This window comes from Passer domesticus, chromosome 5, assembly GCF_036417665.1.
Source record: "Passer domesticus isolate bPasDom1 chromosome 5, bPasDom1.hap1, whole genome shotgun sequence".
Lineage (NCBI taxonomy): Eukaryota > Metazoa > Chordata > Aves > Passeriformes > Passeridae > Passer > Passer domesticus.
The window spans coordinates 11,292,154-11,318,927 of NC_087478.1; the positions used below are offsets into that span (position 1 = coordinate 11,292,154).

At 42.0% G+C, this 26,774-nt stretch overlaps 2 protein-coding genes across 7 annotated transcripts; one reads left to right on the plus strand and one right to left on the minus strand.

The window, feature by feature from the left end:
• On the plus strand, nucleotides 1-11,511 carry PMPCB (peptidase, mitochondrial processing subunit beta). Of its 4 annotated transcripts, none has more exons than XM_064421944.1 (13): nucleotides 1-36; nucleotides 4,911-5,051; nucleotides 5,329-5,415; nucleotides 5,879-6,008; nucleotides 6,360-6,558; nucleotides 7,219-7,298; nucleotides 7,863-7,975; nucleotides 8,586-8,729; nucleotides 9,198-9,361; nucleotides 10,595-10,680; nucleotides 10,758-10,846; nucleotides 11,053-11,128; nucleotides 11,224-11,511. In XM_064421944.1, the coding sequence occupies exons 1-13, from the start codon at nucleotides 16-18 to the stop codon at nucleotides 11,286-11,288; spliced, it is 1,395 nt and encodes a 464-aa protein (XP_064278014.1). In that variant the 5' UTR covers nucleotides 1-15; the 3' UTR covers nucleotides 11,289-11,511. The 4 variants fall into 4 exon arrangements, with proteins under 4 accessions (XP_064278014.1, XP_064278010.1, XP_064278011.1 ...); XM_064421940.1 differs by lacking the exon at nucleotides 1-36 and adding an exon at nucleotides 3,417-3,568; XM_064421941.1 differs by lacking the exon at nucleotides 1-36 and adding an exon at nucleotides 3,417-3,568 and having other exon boundaries at nucleotides 9,201-9,361.
• DNAJC2 (DnaJ heat shock protein family (Hsp40) member C2) lies at nucleotides 11,463-26,768 on the minus strand. Of its 3 annotated transcripts, none has more exons than XM_064421935.1 (17): nucleotides 26,613-26,768; nucleotides 25,928-26,118; nucleotides 25,314-25,389; nucleotides 24,504-24,602; nucleotides 22,134-22,275; nucleotides 20,934-21,014; nucleotides 20,152-20,217; nucleotides 18,310-18,401; nucleotides 18,088-18,209; nucleotides 17,099-17,248; nucleotides 16,711-16,799; nucleotides 16,555-16,624; nucleotides 14,847-15,031; nucleotides 13,541-13,641; nucleotides 12,491-12,598; nucleotides 12,072-12,226; nucleotides 11,463-11,583 (listed from the first exon to the last, which is right to left on the minus strand). In XM_064421935.1, exons 1-17 carry the CDS (start codon nucleotides 26,758-26,760, stop codon nucleotides 11,509-11,511), a joined length of 1,950 nt encoding a protein of 649 aa, XP_064278005.1. In that variant the 5' UTR covers nucleotides 26,761-26,768; the 3' UTR covers nucleotides 11,463-11,508. The 3 variants fall into 3 exon arrangements, with proteins under 3 accessions (XP_064278005.1, XP_064278007.1, XP_064278006.1); XM_064421937.1 differs by having other exon boundaries at nucleotides 25,928-26,029; nucleotides 26,613-26,740; XM_064421936.1 differs by lacking the exon at nucleotides 26,613-26,768 and adding an exon at nucleotides 26,251-26,382.
• Nucleotides 26,769-26,774: the final 6 nt, after the last annotated feature.

The following is a 26,774-nucleotide window of genomic DNA, read 5'->3' on the forward strand; positions in this document are numbered from 1 at the left end:
AGCCCCAGTGCTGACATGTGGTTATACACACATCAGGTATGCACAGATTTCTCATTTGTATCACTGCTACCACAAGGAATTGTTTTATAAAGTAGAAATGTTACTCTAGAAGCAACAAGCTAGATCTATGAGTGCTGGCACCACCACCAGCTGAGTCTTTTTTCCTGTGGGGTAGAATCTCTCCCATGTGTGAGCTGATAGTGCAGCACCTCCTCAGCTGGGGTTTCCTGGAATCTCCTTTTCTTTGAGATGCCTGTGTCATTTGGTTGGTGATGCACAGTAATGAACATGGAAACTTCATTTCCTCAGAAAACCAGTTGGAACTGTATAAATCAGACTGTGCATTACTACTGTTTTCAGTGGAGTTCTTGACAAGTTTTCAGCTTAAAAACCAAAATGCCATTTGGTCCTTTTCCATGCACCTCTTTAGGAGGGATGCTGATCTAAAATAGCTGCTTAGTGTGAAATACAAAGCTCCCATACTTAGGAGCTCCCATACTCAGCTCCCATACTAGTGAAATCTGGCACCTGGATTTCAAAGAACCAGATTTTCATCTTGAGACCCTCACCTACATAATTCACTCAGAGGCTCTGTGGCATCTTGGAATTAGCAGGCAACTGTTTATCTATCATGCTATGATAAGGACATAATTTATAGAGAGCTTTTTTCTTTTAGCCTTGGCCTTTCTATTCCATTCTTGCTTGAAACTGGCCAAACAAGCACTATAAAGAAAGGTCTAATCTTCTCCATCTGGAAGCTGAAGATAATACTACCTAAACTAGAGGGGTATTGTGAGCATTCCTTGTTATAATAGCTCATTTCTAAATAATCTCATTGTAATAAATTTGTTTAAACCGTTTAAAAAGTAGTGTTTTATAAAAGTTTAGTGGTGAATATTTACATATTCAGCTTCTACTGTTACAACATCAGTATTTGTTTTATTTTATTGCATTTTTAGCTGGCTAATAAGATTTCTTAATTTAGAGTTGCATCTCTCTAATGACCTTTGCTGGATGCTGAATTTTAGATTACATTTACATATGAGACACTCCTATTTTGTTAAGTAGGAGACATGTTATGGGGATAATCAGTTTATCTTAAGCTGTAATTCTATGTCTAGCAAGGATTCAAATTTCTAGGATGTCTAATGGGTTAGTGAAATCTGGTAAAACATCTTTGAGATAAATCCCAGCATATGAGATCAGTTAGATCTAGCCGTAAAATGGAACAGAAGCTTAATTTTAATTTTCAGTTGCACAATTTGCTGCTTTGCTTTTTTTATTTTACAACTTGACAGAACTCAATCTGAAATTTAAAAAATGCTGGAACTGGATGGATCTTTTGAATATGCATTAACTAAATGGGGGAAACAAAACTAAAAAAAAGAAGTAGCTAGTTTCATGTAAGGTTAGATTTTCTATTCCATGGAAATTAATTTGACTCCAATGTAAATTCTCTGGTGAAAGGATGTACATGCTTTGTGGCTACAAGATCCTTCTTACACAGGTTATGTGGGCACTAAAATAGTACAGGCACCAAAGTAACAGTAACAATTTCAGTAAGAGATCTACAGTTCCATATGTGGTCATGGCATCATTGTCAAATTAGGAAGCATTTTGTTTCTTGGCATTTAGGTTTGTATTTTAACCTATGAGTTAACAACAGTATCACTTTTATTTTGAATTGTATGCAATGTATTGTGCTTTGGGGGTTTACTATTTTTATGCAATTACAGTCCTTGTGACAGAAACTGGACAAGCCCAGCTGCAGGACTAAGCTGCTGTGTAAGCACAGAGCTTACAAACTGGCAGTGCAAATGTTTTAGGGCAGTCAGTGCAATTTCATGCTGAACTGCCAAGGGAGTAAGAAATTGCCTATATGCACAAAATACCCCCAAAAAGTTATACATTTTAAATACAGTGGATTTTTCTGAAACTGGTCCATGATTTGGAGTCTGAGAAGCTAAATCTCAGAGCCTTCTCACACTTCAGCATCTGAGCCAGCCCAGGAACTACCAACAGTCCCCAGTGTCCTTTAAGAGTCACAGAAGATTTTGTAACCTGCAATATGCATGTGACTGATAACGTTTCAGGGGGTAGGGAGCAACACTGTCAGAAGTGTTGCTTCTCCATTCTCGAGAATCACCTCTGAGAAACAGGACCTTGGCAGTTGCAGGAGACAGTTCATCCTGAGCAGAAACATCGGCAGTTCCCACCATTTTCAACCTCTTCCTCCTGATCATGTGCCAAGAGCCGAGCTTTCTTCCTTTTCTTAGCAAGAAAGATGGGGAAGGTTTGTGCTATCTGTACAGAGGCAGAGGGTGTCAGAAGTACTGGGTCAATGGTATCTGAAGCATTTTCCTAACCCTGAACATGCTAGGAAAATGGTACCTAGAAACACTGCTTCCCCCAGCATAAGTAGTACAGATTTCTTTTTTAAAGTAGTATTTTGTTTCTTTGCATTGTGTCACTTAATATACTGTGGGACAAATAACAGAATTTCATCCTGGTTCTCCTTCATTTTTGAGATAATACTGGATTAGCCAAATGAAAAGTTCCTAAAAAATGTAAAAAATTTAACCACAAAGTCAAAACCGAGCACTGCTTCTTGCATGTCTGTACCTATTTATCTACAGCCATACATTCCAAACGTGCTCAGGAACAACCTTCGGCAGTGATGCTGCTTCCGCTGGTACACTTCCAGAGCTTTTCCCAGCCCAAATTTGGCTCTTGTCAAGTAGCATTGCTGCAAGCCCTTCTCAGCCGCTGGCAGCTGGCAGGGACCGTTCATTCCCAGCAGTTCGGAGTCCTGGGTCTGGAGCTGAGGGAATGCGCCGGCACCGCCCCGGCGGAGCGCTGGCTCAGCGCTGTGCACGGAGCCCTCCCAGCCATCACAAGTGTCTCAGCTATTCCCAGAAGAGACTCCAGGTTGTCCCAGCCTCGGGATTTCCCAGTCAGAGCGGTCTGTCCCGCAGCAGGCGCAGCCAGCCCTGAAGCAGCCGCAGCGCGCAGGGATGTGCCCGGCAGCTCCCGGGGCAGCGGACGGCAGCGCCTTGTGTTTGCAGAACCCGGCCATGACGGGACACCGGCAGGAAAACGCTTTCCTGACCTGCGCTGCTCTGGGGCACTGAGGACAGCGGCAACATTAAAACCAAGCCCCAAGCCTGCCAGAGCTCCGGGAGCGCTTGGGCAACGCTCCCAGATAGACGGCGGGAAGGCTGGGCTTGTCCTGTGCAGGGCGAGCGGCTGGACTCGATGGTCCCCGTGGGTGCCCGTGGGTCCCCGTGGGTGCCCGTGGGTGCCCGTGGGTGCCCGTGGGTCCGTTCCCGCCCGGGACATTCCCCCGTTCCCGCCTCCCCCGGCACGCTCAATGGAGTTTGCGCTGCCCCACTGCGCCCCCCGGCGGCGGCGGCTGGAACTGCCCCGCGCCTGCGCGCCCCCCAGGCCGCCCGCTCCGCCCCCCCACCACAGTGTCAAGATGGCGGCGTCTGCGGCACGCTCAGCGGCCCGGCGGCTTCTCTTGCCCTGGTCCGCCCGCCTGGTGCGAGCGCCCGGCGCGGCGCAGCGGGTGAGGCGGCGGGGAAGGGAACGGAGCGGAGCGGAGGGAGGCGCGGGGAGCGTGGGCGCCGCGGCGGCTCCGAGCGCTGGTGCTCGGGCTGCCGCTGAGGGAACGCGGGGAGTTGGAGGCCGTGGGGCGCGGTGCATGCTGGGAGTTGTAGTCGCGGCGGCGGTGCACGGCGGGAGGTGTAGTCGGTGGTCCGTCTGCGCTGCTCTGGTTCGTGTGCCGCAGCTGGGGCGGGCTCTGCAGCGTGGGGAGGGTGTCAGTGAACGGGGCATGTTCAGCAGGCATGAACTGGGCTGGAACATGTGCCCTGGGAGGAGAGGCTGGGCGTCCGGACCTTGTTCAGGCTGGAGAAGCCGTGGCTTCAGCTGGACCTGTGAGAGGTGTCTGGCCGCACCTAGGAGAAGGTTGTCGGGAACATAAACCAGGCCTGTCACCGTGGGGCACCGTGGCAGGATTAGAGACAATGGGCATAAGTTGAAGCAAAAGAGGAAAAACTGGGTATGTGGCAGTCAGGCAGTGGAGCAGGCTGCTCACAGAGCTGTGCAGTTTCTCACCATCTTGGGAGATTGTCAGTACCAGGTGCAAAAAGTCCTGAGCAAAGTGCTCTGACCAAGCTGATCCTGCTTGGAGCAGGAGGTTGCACTGGAGACCTCCAGAGGTCTTTTCAAACTTGAATTGTCTGTGGTTCTGAAATAAGTGAGTTTTAAAAGATCTAACCTATTCTAGGAGGAGAGCGGTTGAGAGCTCATTTTGTGCTTTCATGTTTAGGGCAGTTATATGGGGAGAGAAATCTTTGTTTGTTTGAAACCACAGTTTTTGAGATAGCTGTTGGCTTGAATTTGGGATACATATTTGCATTTCTTGTTGAAGAACTGCTTCTCTTCTTTCCTACCCTGCTGTCATTTAATGTGCTTTAACTGCCCCATGATTGTGCTGCTCTGATCAATGGCTGGTGATTTGCAGTCCTGGCATGGGCTGTATCTCACTTCACGTTAGAAAGCAGGTACCCAGGAGAATTCCAGATGGTGAAGGTCCTGCAGGCTCTTGCTGGGAGAAGTGGGAAAGAAGTGTGGCTGGCTGATGGGAGTAACAGCTCCTGTGTCAGGCTGGAGGGCAGCAGATGCATCTCCTCACCTGTAGTTATCTTCAGGGTGTTCCACATTCAGGTTACTGCTTCCCTTATGTGAAGCAGTGGTGAATAGCAATCCTGAATTCTTTCCTTAGAAATGCATGCTTTAAGAAAGACCCACAGACTTAATGCTTAAGTTCAGCAGTACATTTTTCAGAAAAGCATCCTTGGACATAACTAAACCATCTGAGTGTGACTGATGGTTTTCCTTTGCAGTGTGTGCATGTTGGAGCAGGGAGGTGCACAGTTGCCAAAGCAGCAAGAGAAGTAATCTTAAATGTCCCTGAAACTAGGGTGAGTCCTTTGGAAAATGGCTTGCAAGTGGCTTCTGAAGACTCTGGACTCTCAACATGCACAGTAAGTAACTTACAAAAGGAAGGGGCTTTTTGTATCTATTCCCATGTGTTCATTTCCTCATGGAACTAAATTGCATTTGCATTTCAATACTTATTAACAACTGCTCCTAAAACTTAAGCCAGGACATAGAAGTCTTAAGGCTTTTGTTGATTTGCAATTAAATTTTTTGTGAAGATCAAAATTTTCTTTTTCTTGAAAACCTGCTCTGTTTAAGGAAAAAGCCATAGCAAAGCTGTTAGCTGGGAAAATTACTTTTTTTTTTTTTTTCTTCACTGAGGTTGGACTTTGGATTGATGCTGGAAGCAGGTATGAAAATGAGAAGAACAATGGAACTGCTCACTTTCTTGAGCATATGGCTTTCAAGGTGAGTGTGAAGGTTGATGTAGACACAAGGGATTTTAAAGTTATTTATCTTTAAAGATCAATGATAACAACTTGGTCAGAATTGTATAAATAAGTTTTCCAAATTGGAATGAGAAAAATAACATGGACAACTAAGACTTTGGTTTCTGTTAGAAAATGAAGCTAAAATCCTAGTTCTGTGTGTTACACATCTATGAATTACACAGATCTGATTTTTAACTCACTTTTACCTTTTTATGGTAGGCTTAGAAGACACACAGTCACCCTTTAGCCAGCTCTTTATTTTCTTTTGGGAGCACAGTAGGATTTATGTCTGACTTTCAAGCTTGGAGAGATAAGTATGCCTGGTTTATTTCCAGAACACCTTTTCTTTCTCTTTGTCATGACTTTTACAGACAAGAAGTAGTAATGATGAGTAGATGAATTGAAGGGTCTAATGTGATTTTCATACTGTTCTGTTTCAGGGGACAAAAAAGAGATCTCAGTTAGACCTTGAGCTGGAGATTGAGAACATGGGGGCTCATCTGAACGCGTACACGTCCAGGGAACAAACTGTGTATTATGCAAAGGCTTTTTCAAAAGATCTACCAAGAGGTAATTGCTGTCATTCATCAGAAAAGCTGCAGAGAACAACATGCTTATCCAGCTTCCAGGGAGATGACACAGAATGATGCTTTTGCAGTGTTACAGTCCCTTCCTTGCCCAGTGAAAAGTCTGTTCTTGAACCTCACAAGAATGTGAAGTTTGGAAAGGAGCCAGCAGGGAAGCTTATATTTTAAATATTTTTCTCTTCAGAGTCCCAAGATAAGATACCTTTTGGACTTCTGTCTTCCTGTCCCCTTGCTAGTCTTATTAGTACTTGCTCTTTGAGGTGGGTGTCACTTTTGGAACCACATTTTTCTAGTAGTCTGAAGATACTTTTTTCATTTCCATCTCTCTTTTCAGCTGTGGAAATTCTTGCTGACATCATTCAGAACAGTACCCTGGGAGAGGCAGAGATTGAGCGTGAGAGAGGAGTTATACTTCGAGAGATGCAAGAGGTTGAAACCAATTTGCAGGAAGTTGTCTTTGATTACCTTCATGCCACAGCCTACCAGAATACAGCCCTGGGACGGACCATTTTAGGACCCACTGAAAATATCAAGTATGTCCAAAACTACATCTGTCTGTAATTGTATGGTAACTTTTATGTATTGAGAGACTTTTCTAAAAATGTAGAAAAAGTGTCAGATTTTATTTTTACATTGGAGGGCAGCTGAAATTGCACTGAATATAATTGTAAGTAGAACCCCTGTATTGTTTTACTTTCCCTGTAGGCAGGCATCAAAGGTATGTGAACTTCAGATTGTTCTCTGCATGACTGGGGTTTTTTGCCATGTTTTTCTCTCTCTTTAAGGGCACCTGACACAAAATTAGAAAAACTTCTTTTTCCTATAGGTCACATGCTAGGCATTATTGTAAGCACACAGTTTGCACTGCTCTTTCAGCATTTGTTTGGACCAGTGCAGCTCAGAGGACTGCTAAATGTGCTGCTTTCAAAGGAAAGGAGATCATTAGTGCATCCTGTCTCTCCCTGGCTGAGTTGGAATTCTCACTCCTCCTCAAGAAGCTAGAAGAGCTTTTTATTTAGTTCCTATTTGCTTTTCCCTTTAGAAAATCACTCTTATTTTAGCTTTCTGCCTCTGCTCTGAACAGTGACAGCACTTTTAATTGTTTTGATAATTGTATTGTTATATACATTTATCTCTTTTTATTCCAATAAACTTTACTGACACAGTAGTGCTGTCTCTTTTCCTGTTTTTAGATCCATAAATCGTAATGACTTGGTGGAGTACATAACAACACATTACAAAGGACCCAGAATGGTCTTGGCTGCTGCTGGAGGTCAGTATGGGATACTCACCCCTGATCATGTGAAACTGCTTGAAACCATGGCCCCAGTCTGTGGGAACAACCTGGTGAATTGCCCATTGTTCAGGAGGTCCTGTTTGTTGTTGGCCCTGTGTAGCCCTCCTGTGTTTTGTGCATTCATACCCTTTGAGCTTTTGTTCCCTTTTACTGTCAGTAATGTTCCAGAAACCTTGAATCAGGAACAAGAAGTGAATTGGAGGCCAAAGTCATTCTTCCATGTGGGTGGGAAAAAAGGGTCCTAGAAGGTGTGAAGAGGGGAATAGCAAGGAATGCAGAGAGAAAGAAGTAACATTGAGGCTTGAAAGAGCAAAGAGCTTGATGTAATATAGTTTTAATGGAAAGCTGTTAAAGAGAACCAAGAAGGGGGAATCATGATGATTTTGCTCTGTATAAAGGAGATGTGTGAAGAATCCAAAAGTGGGGTATTAAAGCAGGGGCACAAAAATTACTGCTTGGTTGAGTTTTTAAACTGTGCAGCAATTTAAATTAACTGTTTACAGAGTAACATCACAAAGCATGTGAAATACCTTTGTCCAGGGGTCTCTCACGATGAACTACTTGACCTGGCAAAGTGCCATTTTGGTAACTTGCCATCTGCTCCAGAAGGAGGACTGCCACCCCTGCCACCTTGTAGCTTCACAGGCAGTGAGGTAAGCATGGCTGGGTGGCTTTTTGAGCTGGCCCTTACATCCCCTGACATGTGCTCTCTGGTGAGGAGAGAGGGCTGCTGTGCCACAGACCCAGCACGTGGAAAGGTTTCTTGCCCCCATTGGCGGCATTGGAGCAGCTGTTTTCCAAAGCAGTACTTCCCATTCTTGGATGAGTCTCACTGCCACCACTTTTTATTCTTCATCGCTTCCTGGAGGAATACCTTCCTTATCCCTGCTCCTACTTTCCTTTTGTCCTCTTGACTATGGTATTGGAGCATTTCCACCTGTTGAGAATCACTCATTTAAAGGACGTGGCAGAGAACTGAGGCATCCTCGTTCTATTCCTGTCTCTTTTCAGATTTTACAAAGTCATCAGGTTTCCTTGCTGCTGGTAAACATAAAATGACTTCTAATGCTTCTCTGTGTGTATTGGCAAAATGATCTGAAATTGCCCCAGGGGACACCAGTTAAGGCTGATGTTAAATTAATCTTTAATTTTAGTGCATGTTTTGTAATCCAGCTGTAGTGGAAAAGTCTGATTTCTGTTGTTTAACTTGTCCTGTGCCTGTGTGTGCACAGGTTGCACTAGAGCTGCTCTGCTGTGTTGCAGATCCGGATAAGGGATGACAAGATGCCCCTGGCACACCTGGCCATTGCCGTGGAAGCAGCCGGCTGGTCAGACCCCGACACCATCCCACTCATGGTAGCCAACACCCTGATAGGTAACTGGGATCGCTCCTTTGGAGGAGGAGTGGTGAGTGAACCTGCCAGCAGCATCCTGCTCTTAATGAGGTTGGTGGGATCTCCCTGACTTGGGTACTGCCCAGGCAGAAAAGGGGATCCAGTTGTGAGTCTCAGAGAGTTTGTTACCCAGGATGTAGGGGAATCTTAGGAAGTGGTTCTAAACCACCAAAATAGAGGTGACTTGAGGTTTGCCAGCCCTCATGGAAAGTAGCATGTTTTATACCTGTATATCATCAGAACCTGGGGGTATCAGTAATTAACTGTCCCTTTCTTGAACCTAAGTGTCTTTGATTTTGGCTCAAATCTGGGGTGTTATTTTGAAATGTGATATTACATGCAAGGAAAGAAAGGGTTGAAATGAACCTTGTAGCTACTACTGCACATTCTGTCATCACTGAAATGAAAATGGGAAATCATGGAGGTGACTAGTAAGCTTCCAAAAAACTTCACAAAGTAATATCTTCTTCTTTTGCCTCAGCAGAATTTGTCCAGTAAACTTGCTCAGATTGCCTGCCAGGGTAACCTGTGTCACAGCTTCCAGTCCTTCAACACCTGCTACACTGACACAGGGCTGTGGGGACTCTATATGGTCTGTGAGCCTTCCACTATTCAGGACATGGTGCACTTTGTTCAGAAAGAATGGTAAGCTACCAACTGTTTCTCTGAAAAGATTGTTTTTAGTGGAGGAATACAATTTAAAAAGAAAATCAAGAGAATGTTTTTATCTGCTTGGACTTGCCTGGGAACAACAAATGCATTAAATTCTAAACTTTGGCACCCAAAGCCAAGTCCCAGCTCCCAGTTTTTGGAACCATTACTTGGAGTGAATAGCTAAAGATGTAGATTTTTTTTTCTTGTATGAGAAAACACAGCAGGGTTTGTTTTTTTTTAACTGGCAAATGAAAGAAGTCATGAAACTGTCACATCTTTTGGTGTACTACTAGTCACTGTACAGCCTGTGAGCTGCAAGTGCCACCACTGAAAGTGGAAATAGATGTGGATGAGAAGAATGAATGTGCAGTTACCAGATAGTATTAGTCTGCAGGTGCTGCAGTTGATGTATCACATGCTGGTGTTAGCTCTAGTGAATACATAGGGAAGGTTGAGCTGTTACATATGGAATTTTGAAATCTATGATTCTAGACCATATTAATTCAAGGCTTAAATCTGTTTTGAAGGATGTAAAGCTTGAACTGCAGATGCTATTAAAAACACATATATGTTACTTAAAAGCACTTCATTTCAAGTGGGTGAAGTTGAAACAAGTCTTGCAAATGAGGAGTTTTTTTAATCACATATATCACTTCTTATATGTCATTATTCTATGAAATCCCTGTGAAGTCATGGAGAAGAAGGTTATCATTGACTCTGCTGCAGCTTAGCACCAGGGAAGATACAGATGATTCCTGGGACAAGAATTTAGTGTTGAGCTATTTCATGCATCCCCCTCTCCTCACAAAATGTTCCACAGGCAGTGTGGCAAATTATTATCTCACCAAGAGAGGAGCCAGGAATTAATGGATTGTCCTCTAGCTAATTACCTGTTACCTAGTTGCTTGGCTCCTACTTTCTTAGCAACATCCATTCTCAAGATAACAAGTACATTTGCCTAAAAATATTCATTTAATAAAATGAAATACAGCTCTTCTAAGTGAAAAAGCTTGCTCTTGGGTATGTTGATATGCTTTCAAAACCCCTACTTTTAAGCTGCTGCTTTGTATCCATGGCTAGTTTTCCAAGCTGTCTTACCAGCTTTGTCTACAGAAGAGTAGTGCCTGGTAGGTGCAGTAATGCCTCTGCACCTCCTTATCACAGGCAATCTTGTGTGCTACAGCCTATCACTATTTAATGCCTTTGGTTTAAACTGTTTTTCAGGATAAGACTTTGCACAAGCGTTACAGAAAATGAAGTAGCTCGAGCAAAAAATCTTCTGAAGACAAATATGCTGCTACAACTTGATGGTGAGACTTATGAGACCTTTTTATTCTTTGTGGAGCCACACAAAGAATAACTGAAGCATTTTTTTTTCCCGTTTTAGGGTCCACACCAATCTGTGAAGACATTGGAAGACAAATGCTGTGTTACAAGCGCCGCATCCCAATTCCAGAACTTGAGGCAAGAATTGAAGTAAGTAGCAATCATGTTGCAACTTTTAAAAGGCTATCAAGAAAATTACTTGCTACAGAAAGTAACAGTGTAGAAGTTGTATTTCTTTTTCAGCTGAGAAAGCTTCCAAGTGTTTTGTTTCCTGCTCCCTTGGATTATACAAAATTAAGATCAGAAACGGTTTTAAAATGGGATTGTAACAAAGATGCCTCTTTTACCCCTTTTAGGCTATAGATGCCCAGACTATTAGAGAAATCTGCACAAAGTACATCCATGATAAGCATCCTGCAGTTGCTGCCGTGGGTATGTGATAGAAGTTTCCCTATCCTCCCATAACCCCTCCAGCCCACTTGCTGTGAGTTGAGCATGTGTCATGGCCAACTTTCTTTAACTTCCAGGTCCAATTGAACAACTTCCAGAGTATAGCAAAATCTGCAGTGGCTTGTATTGGCGTCGTGAGTAGTGAATAACAAGAACTTCATCATATTTTAGCTTTAAAAATCCAGGAAAACAACAAAAAACACCCAACAAATCAACTACACATGTTTAAAACTCTGGAGTTGCTTTTGAGAAGATTAAAACTCAAGAACCAGCCCCTCCTGTGTTTCTGTATAATGAAAAAAGGAATGGAAACATGTACAGTATTTGCATTTTTATTATAAAACAAGGATTGTCAGTAAGAGTCATTTCTTGACTTTAGTAGCATTCATCACTTGTTCTTGAGCAGCTTTCTTTGCCTTGACCATTTCCACGAGTTCCTGAAGAGAAGGTGGGGGAAAAAACAAACTTAACTAAACATGTAACTTGTGAACAATGCTGTAGTTTTGAACACTACATATATTCACTGTGAAACACTCTACTTCTCAACATCATGAGAAATCTACATAGTTTAATGCTGTTAAGCAATTTCTCTTAGAAACTAATCAATTATTGGAAGGTCAATCCTCATGTACCAGGAACACGAGGCTAGGGCTAGGACTTAATCTACAGGAGCTTGCTGTCAAACCATAAAACAAATTTCCTGACAGACCTTCCTTCCCAGCTTCCAGAGCCACTATTTTCACTGAGGAACATTTAGTCCTTAACTGCTCTTTTGGGGTTGAGTTACCAAAACCAGAATTTTCCTGTAAGGTTCCATCATTTTGCTGTGTCAGATACTGTCTGTGGGAGGCATGGGACAGTAAAAGCAAAGGATTCTCTCAAGGCCTGGACTGGTGGCAGCCCAGGAGGAGGTGAGGGGCCTTACCTTATATCGCTTCATGCAGTCTTTTTTTGACCGGCCTGGAACAGCTGCTGCTATTTTCTCCCATCTTTCAGGAGTATTTACTGGATAAGTCTTCAATGCTTGTTCTAAAAGTTTTTGTTCTTCTGTAGTCCAAGGGGATGAATCTAGAGGTGATCCTGTTTTTAAATGCAAAAATGACAGCAAGAATACATATTTTAAAAAGAGTCTAGAAAATATTCTAAAACCTATTATAGTTGATTTAAAATCCCTGAAGTTTTGGGGTGTACTGTGTGTACCAGGAACACTCAAATCTGGCACCAGAGACTGGATCAGTTACTGGCTATCAAAGTTTGTAAATAAATCTTAAGTTCTGGGTTACTTTCTTCCTAAGAGACCCAGGGGACAGAAGTGCACAAGAAGGGCTCCCTTTTCACCTTTACCTTCAAATCGTTCTGAGGGGGCAGCACTGTCCATCTGAGGCACCACACCATGTTCTTTTTTAAATTTGTCAAATGCTTTCTTGTTTATGTCATCTTTTTGATGAGGGTCTATGAACAACAGACATTAAAGAAAATAATTATTGCAAGAATATTACAGCCAGATGTAATAATAATAACATTCTGTAGCAGATTAATTACAATAATCACAAAATCATAAAACCCAATTTCTACTTACTTTAAAAAGACTATAAAAAATGTGGTGGATTAAAAAAAAATCATTCAGGGTCCAATAAACTTTTCTCAGAGTGTCAGATTCTCCAACCCTTATCTGAGCTTTATAGTGCTCAGAGGAATACTTGTTCCATATAATCTTAAACCTAAATCTGCAACTTCCCCAAAATCAAGAGGGATTATTCTCTCAAGGGCTGTGGCACAAAGCTCATGCATTGCCCAGGGTATGACCATGTCAGAGAGGCAGTAAAATACAGGTGCTCTCCGTGCCACTATGTGGTTTGTAATGCAGAAACCTCTTGAAAATGTAGTGGTTTTTTTTCCTTCTGTAGTGAAATGTGTAATTTCCTTGTGACCTTATTCCAGAGCTCTCTAGGCTTCATTTTTATATTCATTTTTGAAGAGGCAATGAGCCACATTCATTTAGGTGTCTTACTCTGCTGTTGGACTCCATTAATTTTTTTTAAGTATCTCTAGAGCTTCATCAGTTCCATTTATTTTAGATGCCTTCCTTTGTAGGGAGCTTTCTGAGAGGCCCATTTATCTCTCTGAGCCCTGACATTTCATGTGTCCCAGACACCAGAGCATCAAGCTACACTAAGAGTTTCTGGGAGTTGCTTGTGAGGTGCTGACTTACAAGAGACCATTAGGATGAAAACACTGAATCACATAAATGCTCCTCTAAATCCTCCATCTGAACTACATTTCTTTTGGGGCTGTACAGAGGATTTTCCTAAGACACACAGCTCCAGTCACAGAAAAGTCAGCTGTGCAGAAGCAGACAGACCATGTATTACAAGAATAAGGTAATATAGATACCAAGCTTTTGGAGACTCTTTGCTTTATTGATGACATCTTTTGCTGTTCGTTTTATTCCAGTAGTAGAGTGCAAGTTCATATAATTGGCAATAACTTCCCACCTACAGCAAGAACAGAAATTATAAACCAGCATATTACATAATACCTTATCTTCATATAAGCTATGGTCAAGCTCATGTACACATTTTTATAAACTCCTGAGTAAGTTCAGAAATATTTAAATACATGCAAAATCCCAGAGCAGCTGTTCTGGAAAGCTTTCAGTCACTAACTGAAGAATTCAATCAGCTTGGGTGAACTTCTCAGTTCCCAATACAGAAAAAGGATGGGGTAGAATGTAGGTAAGTGTAAACCTCTAATCCTCAAAATTCTGCTGAATTGCTGTTATCCTGAATTCCCTAAGCACATCTGGCATGAAGTACTGCAGGCTGCAATGAAGGGCCAAGTAGTTAATAACCCTATGTCCACTGCCCCACTAAACTTCAGGTAAAGGGGCTTAAACAGGAGAGAGCTGGAACAGCCCTAGTCCCAAGATTATTCCTAGTGGATTCTTAGCAAATGGAGGCAGTATGTATATGTACCACTGCTCAGACAGGAGCCTTGACTGCTGAGCTGCAGAAACAGGCACTGGTATCAACTCCATGGAGTATGGCAGCTATTTTTCTTTCAGTAAGCATCCAAATTTTGTAATGGATGTTTGACATCTTTGTAATTCTAAATGGAAGAAGGCATTTCATTCCCGGGAAAAAGTATTTAAAGCATGCTCCTGTTCTTGCTTAGCAGTAAGCTGAGTGCTAGTGCTGTTTTCTGTAAATCTTAACCTTTCCTTTTTCCTTGGCTCTCCCCTGAAGAAAGCTGGTGCACTTAACACCTATTTTGGGATATTTTCCTCCTACCATATAGAGGAGAAACCAGCCTCACATTCATTGTGGAGCCCTGGCAGTAGCTTACACACTTTTATTCCTACCCAGGTGCACCCTAATCACTGGTGTGGTTTTGTTCTCTGCTTTAAGGACTGGACCCTACTGTGGAGTAAGCCCTGTGCACACAGGCACCTCAGCACCATCCTGGTACTGGACTGAGGCCCAAATCTGGGGGGAGACAAGATACAGGGCCAGAGCTGTGACACACAGAGCATCGTACCAAGGAAAAACAAACCACTGGCTGCTTTTGAGCCAAGGAAAAGAAAGATGTTTAGGAAGTCCTCATACTGACAAAGTACTTGGGATGATCTGAAAATATTTTTATTATGCTTATTTAATTAAAAATTGTTAGAAGGACTTTTAGCACCAAACCCGAGAAGTACCTTGAGTTAGTCCCTGCTGGAAAGAGGTTCACAGCTTTAATTAACAACTGCAAATCGTCCTCTGGCCAATTTTTGCTTCCCCCTCCACCGCCAGTGGTTGACTTTTCTGAGCTCTTTGTTGCTTGGCGCATACGAGCTTCTGCCTCTTCTTTCTCTCGCCTTATTTGTTCATTTATTTCTTCTATCTAAAGATTGTAAATAAGCATTATTTATTTACTTACTGAATTATTGTTACATTTTACAGTGACACAACCCCCCTCTCTGGACTTCCTTTGAACCTTGGATTTTGCTTAGTTTTTGTTCTGTGTATTATATGTAAGGAAACAGAGGAGCTTATCTGTTCCAGTATTATTTCCCATCATTCCATGTGTATATTTTTAGGATTTAAAGATTAGGAGTTAATAGCAGAAATCCATCACAGGTTCACTAGGAAATTAAAAGAATGCCCCCAGAATTACAGCAAAAGTTTTGAACCTTGTGAGAATGTCTAGGCTAACACTTCACTTAGAGGGATAGATCCACAAAAGTTTTAAGACCAGTGAGGGCAATTAAACCTCTGTGTTGCATACACTGATTCTCAAATCTTCCAGCCTAACTGGTATCTATCCTGATTATGTCAGGAGTAGTAGCGTAGAACTTTTAAGTTAGAATGAGCTCCAGATTTTAGTTATTAAGTGTGTACTCAGGGTTAGATGGCCATGTGTAGAGCTAAAAACTACTTAAGTTAACCCACTGCACATTTTTGTGACCTGTAGTCACATCTCAAGACTGTGGTGACACATCTTTAATCATCTGCTTCTGAGTAGGCTCAGTCCAATCTTGGCAACATTAGAAGAACTGTGCACTTATGGCTGTTGGCAGGATGCCCAATGGCAAGAGCAAGAAACCTATTTCATAAAACCTTCCTGGCAAAAGGAACGTTACCAGACAGATAATTTTAGTGGAATAGTTTTAACACATAGAAAGGGGACTGCCCTGCATTTAGAACACCCTCCTGGAGAATGGAATATTGAATTCAGTCCCCTGCAGAGTAAGAGGCATTTCAGTCTTAAATTGTCTGATGAGCAAACCTGACCCTGGGATGGAGGCAGATCATACTCCCCACCATGCAAAAAGTTCACACTGTGCATCCACAGTGGGTGAGAGAAAGCACCTTACTCTTTCTGCAGGATGTAGTTCAGTTTTTAGTTCAAATGGCTTTTCCCTGATGGCAAACATGGGCAGATCCCTGCTGAGCTTTGGTAAATTTTGATTCCATGTGTCTTGCATTTCCCATTCCTTGGTATCCAACCTACCAGCTCTTCCAGTGCCTACAGCCTGCAGCACACTTAAGTCCTTTTGTGGATCTATCCCCAAGTCACAGACACTAGATTAGGATTTTTCTTGCATAAAACTACTACACTACTACAGATTGTTGGGCAAAATGAAAGTCCTCTACTTTATCTGTATACTGTACAAGAGGTAGGTTTTGTGTTCTTCACAGACAAAAATGTGTATTTTTTTCTTGGCTGGCCCTGTTAATTTGGCCAGCCATGAACTGCACAATGTAAAATGGAGCAGAGATCCCTCCACCTATGGACTCTGCAAATGAAGTCTCTGTGTTTTAACAAGCATGATTCCACAGCAGCTATGCTGTAGCTTACTTCACTTCAGACAGGTTGATTCACAAGTTATTCTGGGACTTTGATTCGACACTCAGCATAATTACCTGTTTTACTACAGCCGCCTTCCCTCCTTCCTTTGTTGTGGATGTAAGTGCTTCATTCAAGCATTGCAGACTAAAAATAAATTATTAAGTTACAATGGAGAGCTAGTAGAAAGATGGGTATCAAAAGGAGCAGAAAACAGCAGCAGGAAAACTTACCTTGCTAGCTCAAGACGATCACAAAGCTTTTCCACCTCCTCCATCATTTTAACACAATCTGCCTCATTATCAGAAAAGTAATTCCAGTTCTGGAAGCAGAAATACATGTTCTACAAAGTTCTTGAACTTTATTGTCCTATTCCTTCACACAAAGGCTTAATACACAGCGTTCCTCAGCCACTGCTGTGTTTGGACCTATTTGGTCAGCTTTACTCATAACTCATATGCATGTAAGTATGTGTTGTAGTATTTTGGTTTTTTAGTAAACCCACTTTCCATACCCATCTCTAGCCCTGAGAACAAGCAAACACGTGATATGGTTTGATCTAAGCAAACACAGTAATTTGTCTGATGTAACCTGTATTTCATTGCAGTAATAGTTAAATACCTTGCATGTTGTTCTGAGTTTTTGCCTTTCTTTCTTGATTGCTTTCTTCTGTATCTCTTTTTCCTTTTTTGCCACTAATGCTTGCTGCCTAACTTCTTCCTCCTCCTTTTCTTTTGCTAACCGTGCTGCTTCTAATTCTGCTTGTCTTTGCTGCAATCAAAAGGAAAGAAAATGCAAGTAAAAAAATAATCCAAGTCACACTGTTACAGGGTCACTCAGTTATCCAGTATCAAAATGTGTTGTTTCTGGTTTGGGTGGAGTTTCGTTCCTGTGTTTGGGGGTTTAAAAATGCCTAAATACTTTAATGTTTGGTTTTCCAAGAATTCTGAGGGAGATGATGAAACATACCATTAAGTTAAATACTCAGTTTATAAATGAGGACCCTCAGTTTATAAATCCTGACTTCCTCTACAATGAAGATATAAAGCTGTACATAATTTCCTACTCCTGCCTCAGGAGTATCAACTTCCTGATTCAGTATTTATCCTGCATCATTACTGACATATTTTGCAGTGTTCTAATATTTTTTAAGTTACTCTTTTGCACCTTACAGTTCCCTTTCATTCTTGTACTTTCAGAGCCATCTTCTCCAAATGGTTCATATTTATCAAGTATGTTCTGTTACCTCAAAATATTTCATACCAATGAACCATTCACAAACCACATGCACAAGGCAAGCAGACATATCCATTTTATGCACTTAATGCTTGCCTTGAAACGAGAGGAAGTGCATGCAACTAAAGAACTCCATTTTCAAAGGTGTTTTGTCTCAGATCTGCATTCCTTGTTTCCATCTCATTCTCAGAAGGCTGCCAGCCTTGCACTGCCTACTGCACAGGCATCAAAGACAACACATTTTTGAACCCCACAGTAATTCTATCTGTAGTTTCCTGACAAATCTAGAACCAGAAGCAAGCAGAGTTCTGAAGAATCTAGAATCACGTGTGAATGAAGCAAATTTTTCAATCCAAATAAAGTACTTGACTTACTTTTTCTTTTGCTTCCTGTTCTTTGCGCTTTGCTTCTACCTTGGCTTTCTTCTCTGCTTCCTTCTTTGCCTTTTCTTCCTCCTTAAATTTCTTTATCCTGGGATCACAGCTGTATGCATTGTCTGGCAGAAGAAAGGAAGCATCATGTATAGAAGAAAACCAGGAGACTTGCACAGTTAGTTAACGAATCTCTCTTTACAGAACAGCAGTTTGTGTGCTCACCAACAAGAGTCCTAATTCTGTTCATTTCTTCTTTTTTTCTCAATGCTCTGGCAGCTCTGTTCTGCTTTTCAATCCACCTCCTTTCATCTCGACTAAAAGGGAAAGCATAGTTCAGTGCTAACACTTTACAGTGCCACTGTTAGAAATTCATCAACAAGCTTCTTAAATACTTTCCCCCACACAGATGTTCTTCTGTGAATACTTCAAAAATAGACTTAAAAAAAATTAAGTTCCAGGCCCCGAGCTCATGTACAAAATGCTAAGTGTTTACATAGTTATATAAACCTGACACAGCAAGCTGCTTATCTGTCATTGTAGGGAATGAGATCATGGACTTTATTTCCAAAATGCAATCCACTTACCTAACATCAAACTCAAGCAAAACAACAGAAATGCTAGTATATGGTTTCATTAAAGGACAGTGGTATAAACAATGCCACAGTTATCTTGTTTTGCAGAATATAGTCATGTCAAGTAAACCCATCTGCACAGAAACACCACTCTATGAAGTAGCATGATGCTCTGGGTGAAGTCATGCCAGATCACTCCAGTAAAATACAGCTCAGGTTATTGATGGGCCAACAAAATAATCTCAAATATTTACCAGTGCTGTCAAGAAAGAGGCAAAGTTTTAGTGGGGGTCTATAGCCTCATCCACACAACCACACAGAGAACAACAGAGGGAGCAGAGAAGTTGGAACTATGAGGTATTTAAAGCTCCTTCCAACCCAAACCACTCTACCTCAGAACAATCCCCTTAACTGAGGACACTAATAGGAATAGATTGAAGCTTTAAAACATGAGCAACATTCACCTTTGGCAAGAAGGGGTAGCAAGAATCATGACCATCTGAACAGCAGCTGTAATGTAGTTCTCTCTCCTAAGTACAGCAGACTAGGTACCATTTGTCTAAACATCTTTGAGAAAGGACACTAATGACAGGAATGAGCAGAAAAAAAGAGCTATGCAAATAATTCAAGATGGTTCCAATGAGAAGCCTAGAGGTTCATCTGTGTGATTTACCACAAGTACAAGTGGCAGGGAATTGATTACAGTGCCTTCACAGAATCTTCACAGGAGACAGAGAAGTGGGTCTGGTGAGGCTCAAGAAATCCAGTGCAGGAAGAGGCAGAAGAGAAGAGAAATGCCTAGCTACAGCCTAAATACGGTAGTTTCTACCACAAAGAAAGCCAACCACAGAATCTAAATACGAAACTGATTTCCAGCCAAACTTGGAAGAAGAGATTCATACAATGCAAATTATGGTCTCACAAGGATTACTAAGTGAGGTTGTGTCCTGTGAAATGTGTGTTAGACTAAAGCTCCAACTTGAACACTGTGTTTATAACTGCAAGAAGGATAAAAACAAAATGTATTTTCCAATGCAATGTGGTCTGAATAATTCAGTAACTATCACTACATCAACTAATACATAATTTTTAGCATCAAGCCATCAGAACTCATCTCTCCAAATTCTAGGAAGTATCACTTTCTCAATACAAGTTAAAGAGAGAAATGATACTGGCATGCTCATCCACTCTGTCCTGGCTCCAGGTTCAACCTGTGCTTGGGACTGGCAGGAATTACAAGTCTGGACTTAAATGAACACACATTTCAAAGCACCTCAGATATACCTCTGTGAGGCAAGCAGGAACTACAATTACACGAAGGAGCCCACAGTAAGTTCAGTTCAAGTCCATGACTGACCCCTAAGCTGGGAGAGTGGAATTCAGACTTGGCTCAGCTGCCTTTCTTCCTATGACTTACAGTCTAAGAGAAAGTTGGAAAATCTTGCTGTATCAAACTCTCAGTCTCCTGTCAAAATTATTTTTACTTACATACCATTCTGCTTTTTCTTTTTCCTCTTCATCTAAATAGGAAAATTCTCTCCAGGAATCAAAATTATACCTAAAGTAAATTTAAGGAAAAAGAAAGTGAATAAAAAACCCAGCAAATCTGTTAAACATCAGCTACCTTTTTTACTGTTATGTGTTTACAGGCAACTGTACTGCTGTTTACAATTTATAATACATAATTTACAATTATTTTGCACCTACAGTGATTCCACTGTGTTAAGTCCAAATGCAGGATATGATTTACATCTCTCTACTGTGGGACAGTCTACTTTAGGATGGCATTGGTCTTGCCCACTCTAAATGTCTACAGCTATCTATACTTCTGTCATGGGCAGTGGCAATGCAATGCAGTCAGCAGAGTTCAGAGAGAAATTAATCTTTATGTGAGCACCCATGCTTAGCAGGTAAGGCAAGTCATAGACATGACTGATTTTTTTGGACTAAACACACTTTCCTTTACTAGGGGAGCTTAAACACCTAAGATGTCTCCACTAAAAACACAGGTTAGGTGAGATTAACCTGACTTCCAGTCTGTGGGTCAGCTCAGTTCTCAGCCACCAGTCAGAAATTCCCACTACAACCATGAATTTACAAGTGGGTGGATCAGCCAGGAGAAAGCTGGCTCAGTTTGTGGATGCACAAAGAGCTGTGGTAATTTTCTGACATCAGGAGGCTGGGACAGCCCACAGCAAACACCCCACACAACAAAGGGTCTGCAGGCCCTTTATATTGCATGTCTTGAATAGGAACACACATCAGCTGACTTACCAAAAGGAATAGAATGCATCTACCTCCTCAAAGGAGGAGTTCATGTCCCCAAGTTTAGGTACATTTTTCTTATTTGACCACCTGAAAATACATGAATATATTCAAGAAATAACATACACAATCTTCATAACGTGGCATTTGTTAAGTACAGAATCAAAACCCGAGATTCCCTCCCACCAGCACAGAGGGGGCACCAGGAAAGAGGAACAGAACAGGAGAGTTCCTCCTAAGTATCCTCCAGATTGGGCATTTTTGGGTGAGTTTCCCCAAAAAAGCAACCTTATCCTGCCTGAGTGCTTCCTGCCTTGTGCCTCAAGAAGCACAAGCTGTCTTTGTAGATATCTAATTCTCCATGTGCATTCTTCTGGCAGAGGAGCCTTCAGAAAGTGCTCTGTGAATAACTCAGCTCTGTGCTGGGGTACAGGAAGTCTCCCACACATTCTAATGGAGTACAAGGGAATAATGCATACTTTGCCCCCACTGCATTTTTTTCTAGGGAAATCTTCCACAGGCTCTAGAATTTGTTGTTCCATGACACAGTGTTAATTTCCATTGCAGAGAGGGGAAAAACCTCATCTGACAACCACAGATCCAGGTCTGAAGTCTATGGAATAAGAGTCAGTAAGACTAATTTAAACAATAATTGTTCAGAATGTTGTAAAGTGCCTCATGTAATTAAGTCCTTTTATACAGGGAAAAGTTGGCACATTTCCATTGTGACAACCTTAATACCAAGTTAATTGTCAACCATGAATCAAATGCAGAAAAAGTCACACAATATAAGAGAGAACCACCAAATATTGACATCTACAATTATCTTCTCTTTTAACCAGCTAAATCATGACTGTAACTACTGTCTTCTGTTAATGTCTCACTCTCAGAATAATTAAAGAAAGGAATTTTTAGTCAGCAGCACACATGTGGTATTGTAATTAATTTTAAGATGAAACAATGAGTTGTGCAAAAAAGGGCAGCAAGTAATAGGAAGCTGAGAACTTTTATAAAAATTGCATGGGTCAAACTCAATGCCATCAGCTGACAGTTCAGATTATTTTAAAATGAAATAAAAAATATTTGCAACTATTTTAGTTGTATTACATTTCTAGCAAATTAATACATCTCTTGTTACAAACACAATGTCAGAAGAGTTTGCAAATGCTGATTCTCCAGCAACAGCAGAGGCAGTCAGACATAGCTTACCTGGCATTTCTTTCAAAAACTGGTGAGAAAACTTCGAAGAAATTTTCTTTTGCTTCACTTTTGGAAGGTACAGAGTTATCAAAAGTTGGATCTATGCTGTTAAATGCTCGTCGTTTCACAGGATCAGATAATATTTCATAAGCTGAAAGTTATCAGACATAAGGTTGTAAATGTTTAAAAAGATGTCCTCAGATCTGTGTTTGATCTATCTGTAGTGTTCTGTAGAGCTTGAGATTTAATTATTTTAGTGACACCAAAAAGCATTGCTGTCTGTTCCTGCTAAACTAAGTAGGAGGAAAACATTTATGAAAAAGGACACATTTAACCATTAAGATGTAAAAAAACAGACAATATTTCATTTTATAGCAGTAAATTTTGTTCAGACACTGGGAGTTTGGGCATGACATCTTCACACTTTTATCCTATGCTTGATCCTTGCAGATAAATTAACAAAATGGTCTACTAAGGCACAGAGCAAAGGCAGTCCCTGAGTTTGTGTTGTCAGAATGAGCAAGAACAGGAACCATTCATTAGAATTTCTGCAGGTGATGATGAAGTTGTACCAAGTCTTGGACAGAATACAGAACTCCACACAAACTCTCCAAAACATCAAACAGTCCCAGTTTTCCTGTTCTTACACCCCTGCAGTTGGGGAGCATCACATTACTAATTTTATATTCTGGAAATCACAAAAACTACAGCTTCAGTACTTTTTTTTTTCCCTCAATGAAGTGTGGAGTTTTACAATGATCACTATTTTTCAGTAAGAATGAAAAGTCAAAGGAATCAAATTTGTATTGCAATCATTCATGGACTTCTGCATGCCTGCACCCCTGCCAGAGGACACTGCACCATGAAGGCTGGATGGAGGAGGTGATAACCTGGAGGAGACCTCGGTGCTCTGCAGTTCTGTAAGCTGATCCCACTGCACATGTCACCGGAGAGAGGAAGGAATGACAGAGGCCACCAGTGAGCTGCTGTCTGCCACTCTGCCCTTTCCTTCTGGGAAAGGACTGCCCTCCACCAACACTCCAAGTGACCCAAATTACTCTGCCTCAGTAACCCTCACACCATTTTCCTGATGCAGGAAATTCTGTGCACATCCATTGGTTCCTCCTCCATTTAAGAGATGTCCCTTCCACTTACAGATCCCCAGTTCTACTCCCACACACTCAGTTCCCCCAGCTCTCTATCTCCCACAGATTCCTTTGTCAGACCAAGTTCTGAATCCAACCTATATTTTCCCACCTTTCCAAGTTTCTCCTCCCTGTTTCATTACTGTTTGCTCCTACTCCAGGTCCCCCTTTCCTACTATTGCATTTTAGTATTTCCTTCCTCCAAAATGCTGCCTGGGAGCATTATTCCTTTTCTTTGCTACTTTGTGCTTTCCTTTCTGTTTAGTCCCAAACCTGGATTGTAAGCAGTTAAGAGGGAAGGTTCCATGATATTTTGCTCCATGCATGTAGAACACAGCATATTTCTGAATTCGTGTGCAGGTAGCTCTCATCATAGATATCTGACAGGACTGCAACAGAAAAACTATTTTCTTTGGCAACCTTCCTCCTTCTGACAGCTCCAAAGGAGGCTGAAACATTAGTTTGTCTAACATATCTCACACTAACTAGTATAAGAAGACATTCAGAGAAGGAAGTTTAGAAACACAAATTCCAAGATTTCCTCCTGCTTCAACCTTACTGAGTGAAATTTGTTTAAAATAAATGAAAAAGCCAAGCTCTCAAGCATTTCTGGAGATGTAAGTCATACGCCTAGAACAATGTGTTTGGAATTGGCCAGCAGTGGTGTTCTGGGTCATGGAATCATTAAAGTTGGGAAAGATCTCTAAAATTAGAGTCCAGCCATTAATCCTGCACTGCTGAGTCCACCACTAAGGCAAGAGGGAAATGTTACTCAGTTGAGTTCAGTTGCTCATCTGTGGGCAAAAATGAGCAGCTGAAGAAACTGATGACCCAGATCAAATCAACACATGTTCTGTGTCAGAGCAAGCACATTAGAATTCAGATTTTCCAGCTGCTGTTGGTGCCTGTGGGGAATTGCTCCATGGCTCACTAGTTTGTCCCAGGTGTGGGGCCACCTCCAGAGGTTCATCTGTTGTGCACTGCTGCAAGTGTCACACTTTGTCAGCAGCAGGCACAGCAGCCAAACATCTGCCAGCTGCAGTCCCTTCCTGCTTCCACCCACTGTAGTTACACCTAATGTCATCTATTGATGCAGTTTTCTAATATGGAAAAAGAACTTCTCCAGCTGTTTAGTCATTGACAATTCCTTAAAATCCTAATGAAGCACAACAAATACATTTCTGATGATCAAGCAGATTGAGAGAGTGTCTAACAAACGAAATCAATTGCTTACCTTTAGTTATGCAAGTAAAGTAATCATTATCACCTTCTCCTATTTGTTCCCCTGCAGCTTTTCGTTTGTCTGGATGATGTTTCAAAACCATGGATTTATCTAACAAATAAATGCATTAGTTAGAAATGCTTCATCAGAAACAGTTTCAAACGACAAAATAATACAGTAATTCCAACTGGCCCTTCTCCAATTCAAAACTTAAATAAAAATACAAACCAAACAGTCAGATCTGGCAGAAAACAGAAGTTAATGAATTTTCTTTGATTCAATACCATAGTTAGAATTAATGTTATTTCATCTTTGCTGGGACTTAAAATAACCACAACTCAGGAACTCTATTCCACCTCAACATCTGAAGAAGTCTGAGACTTATTCTACTATTATGCCTAGAAAAGTGCTTTAGTATCTGTAAATGTACAGTTAGTTTCATAACTGAAAAAAATAAAAATAATTAATGTAATTTTAGTTGTTATTTCTAATGAAAAACAAAATAATTCAGATAAACCAAAAATTGTATTCTGTCCCTTTACTGAAGTTCTGAACATGATCCAAAGTGAAATTTAGCAAGAAAGCTACAGCCTGTGAATGCTGCTGCACTTCCCAGAAACAGAGATGTGACATTTTTCAATCCCCTAGATTTAGGCTTCTGGATTTCAGAGCTGTGCTATAAATTTAAGATGCTGGTAAACAACACAAACTTTTAGGCCTGGGAAACAGTTCAAACCTTGTTCACAGCATGCAAGTATTTTCACTGGCATGCAGTTGTGTACATCTGAAGAAAGGCTGTGCTTATGAGGGACAGGTACTTACGAGCTGCTTTGATTTGTTTCTGAGTAGCCCTGTATCGTATATTTCCCAGTCCAAGAACTGCATAATGGTCTTGATTCTGAGAGAAAAGAACCACAGACCCAATAAACACTCACAAATACAACCTAAAACACCACAACACATGCAGAAAACCAGTGCTCCTCCCCCTCTCTTAAAGACAAGAGGGAGAATTCTTCCCTCTCTCAATAAATATTTGGAAAAAACTATAGGAACAACTGTCATAAACTGTTGAATAATTATTGAATAACTGAATATCAGTAAAAATTCAAGTAGCTTAATCTAAATTGGATTAAAGCACTAGAAAATTCAGTTATTGGAAAACTTGAATTGAATTGCTGCTGTTAATATTAAGAATGCCAATGTAACTCCAGAATAAAGGAGATGGTGACAGGGAGAAGAGACACTTAATATTTTCAGGCAGCAAAATAAAAAGCTGCAGCTCAAAGCTAAGATCTTACCCTGATGTGTTTGCCTTCACACACCAGATTTTATGGTAAGGGGCATGAACTGATTCACAAGGGTGAAGGAGGGGAAGAGGAAGGAGATCTTTAGCACCTGGGCATGGCAGGTGACAGTAACCCACTCTGACTGAGTACCTTCCAGTCCTTTGGGTCGAGGGTTTTTAACATAGGATATTCCTCCAGCTGCAGTTCTTCATCCCCCGATTCTTCAGAAAGTTCCTTCTCATCTTCTAGCTCCTGGAAAGAGGCAGAAACATTTATGTTTCTCCTCTTAATAAACGCTTCAAACCATCTTCCCACAGGCTCCACTTGACAGAGTACTGATGCTATAAGCAAAAACATAAAAGCAACTTCACCTTCTGTGGTTTACTCTTTTTTTTTTTTTAATTAAACCCCATCAAAACCCCCACAAGTACAGCATCACAGATGCCGAATCTTTCCTGTGGCTCGGCACAGACCAGAGTGCGATAAGCAGCACTTCAGAGCCATCAGAGAGAGGGACCTGCCGGGGCTCCGCTCTCGCATCTGGAGAGGCGCTTTGCAGTTCAAGGGACGCACGTGTCAAACGCGATTAAACGCGCTCCTACTGCCAGCGGAGCAGGCAACCGACACCAGATCGGGATCGATCTCCCCGCGCTCCCCCTTCCCGGCCGCTCCCTCCGGCAGCGAACCCCGACTTGTTGCTCGCACACGGGCGCTGCCGGTGCCGGCGGAGGCGGGCACAACCAAAGTCAAATAAACAGCCGAGTTCCCCCGGAGCGGCCGCTTCCCCGGCTCCAGCGCCCGGCGGGCTCTCGCGGGGGCGGCCCGCGGTACGTACCGGCGGAGAGCGGCCTGCACACGGCCGAGCGCTGCCCGTCCGCCGCGGGGCCGCGCAGCAGCGCCATGGCCGCGGCCTGCGCCCGCCGCGGCACCGGCGCGTGGGGCGCCCGCAGCGCTTCCGGGGCGGCGGCGGCGTGCGGCGCCATAAGCGGCCCGGCCG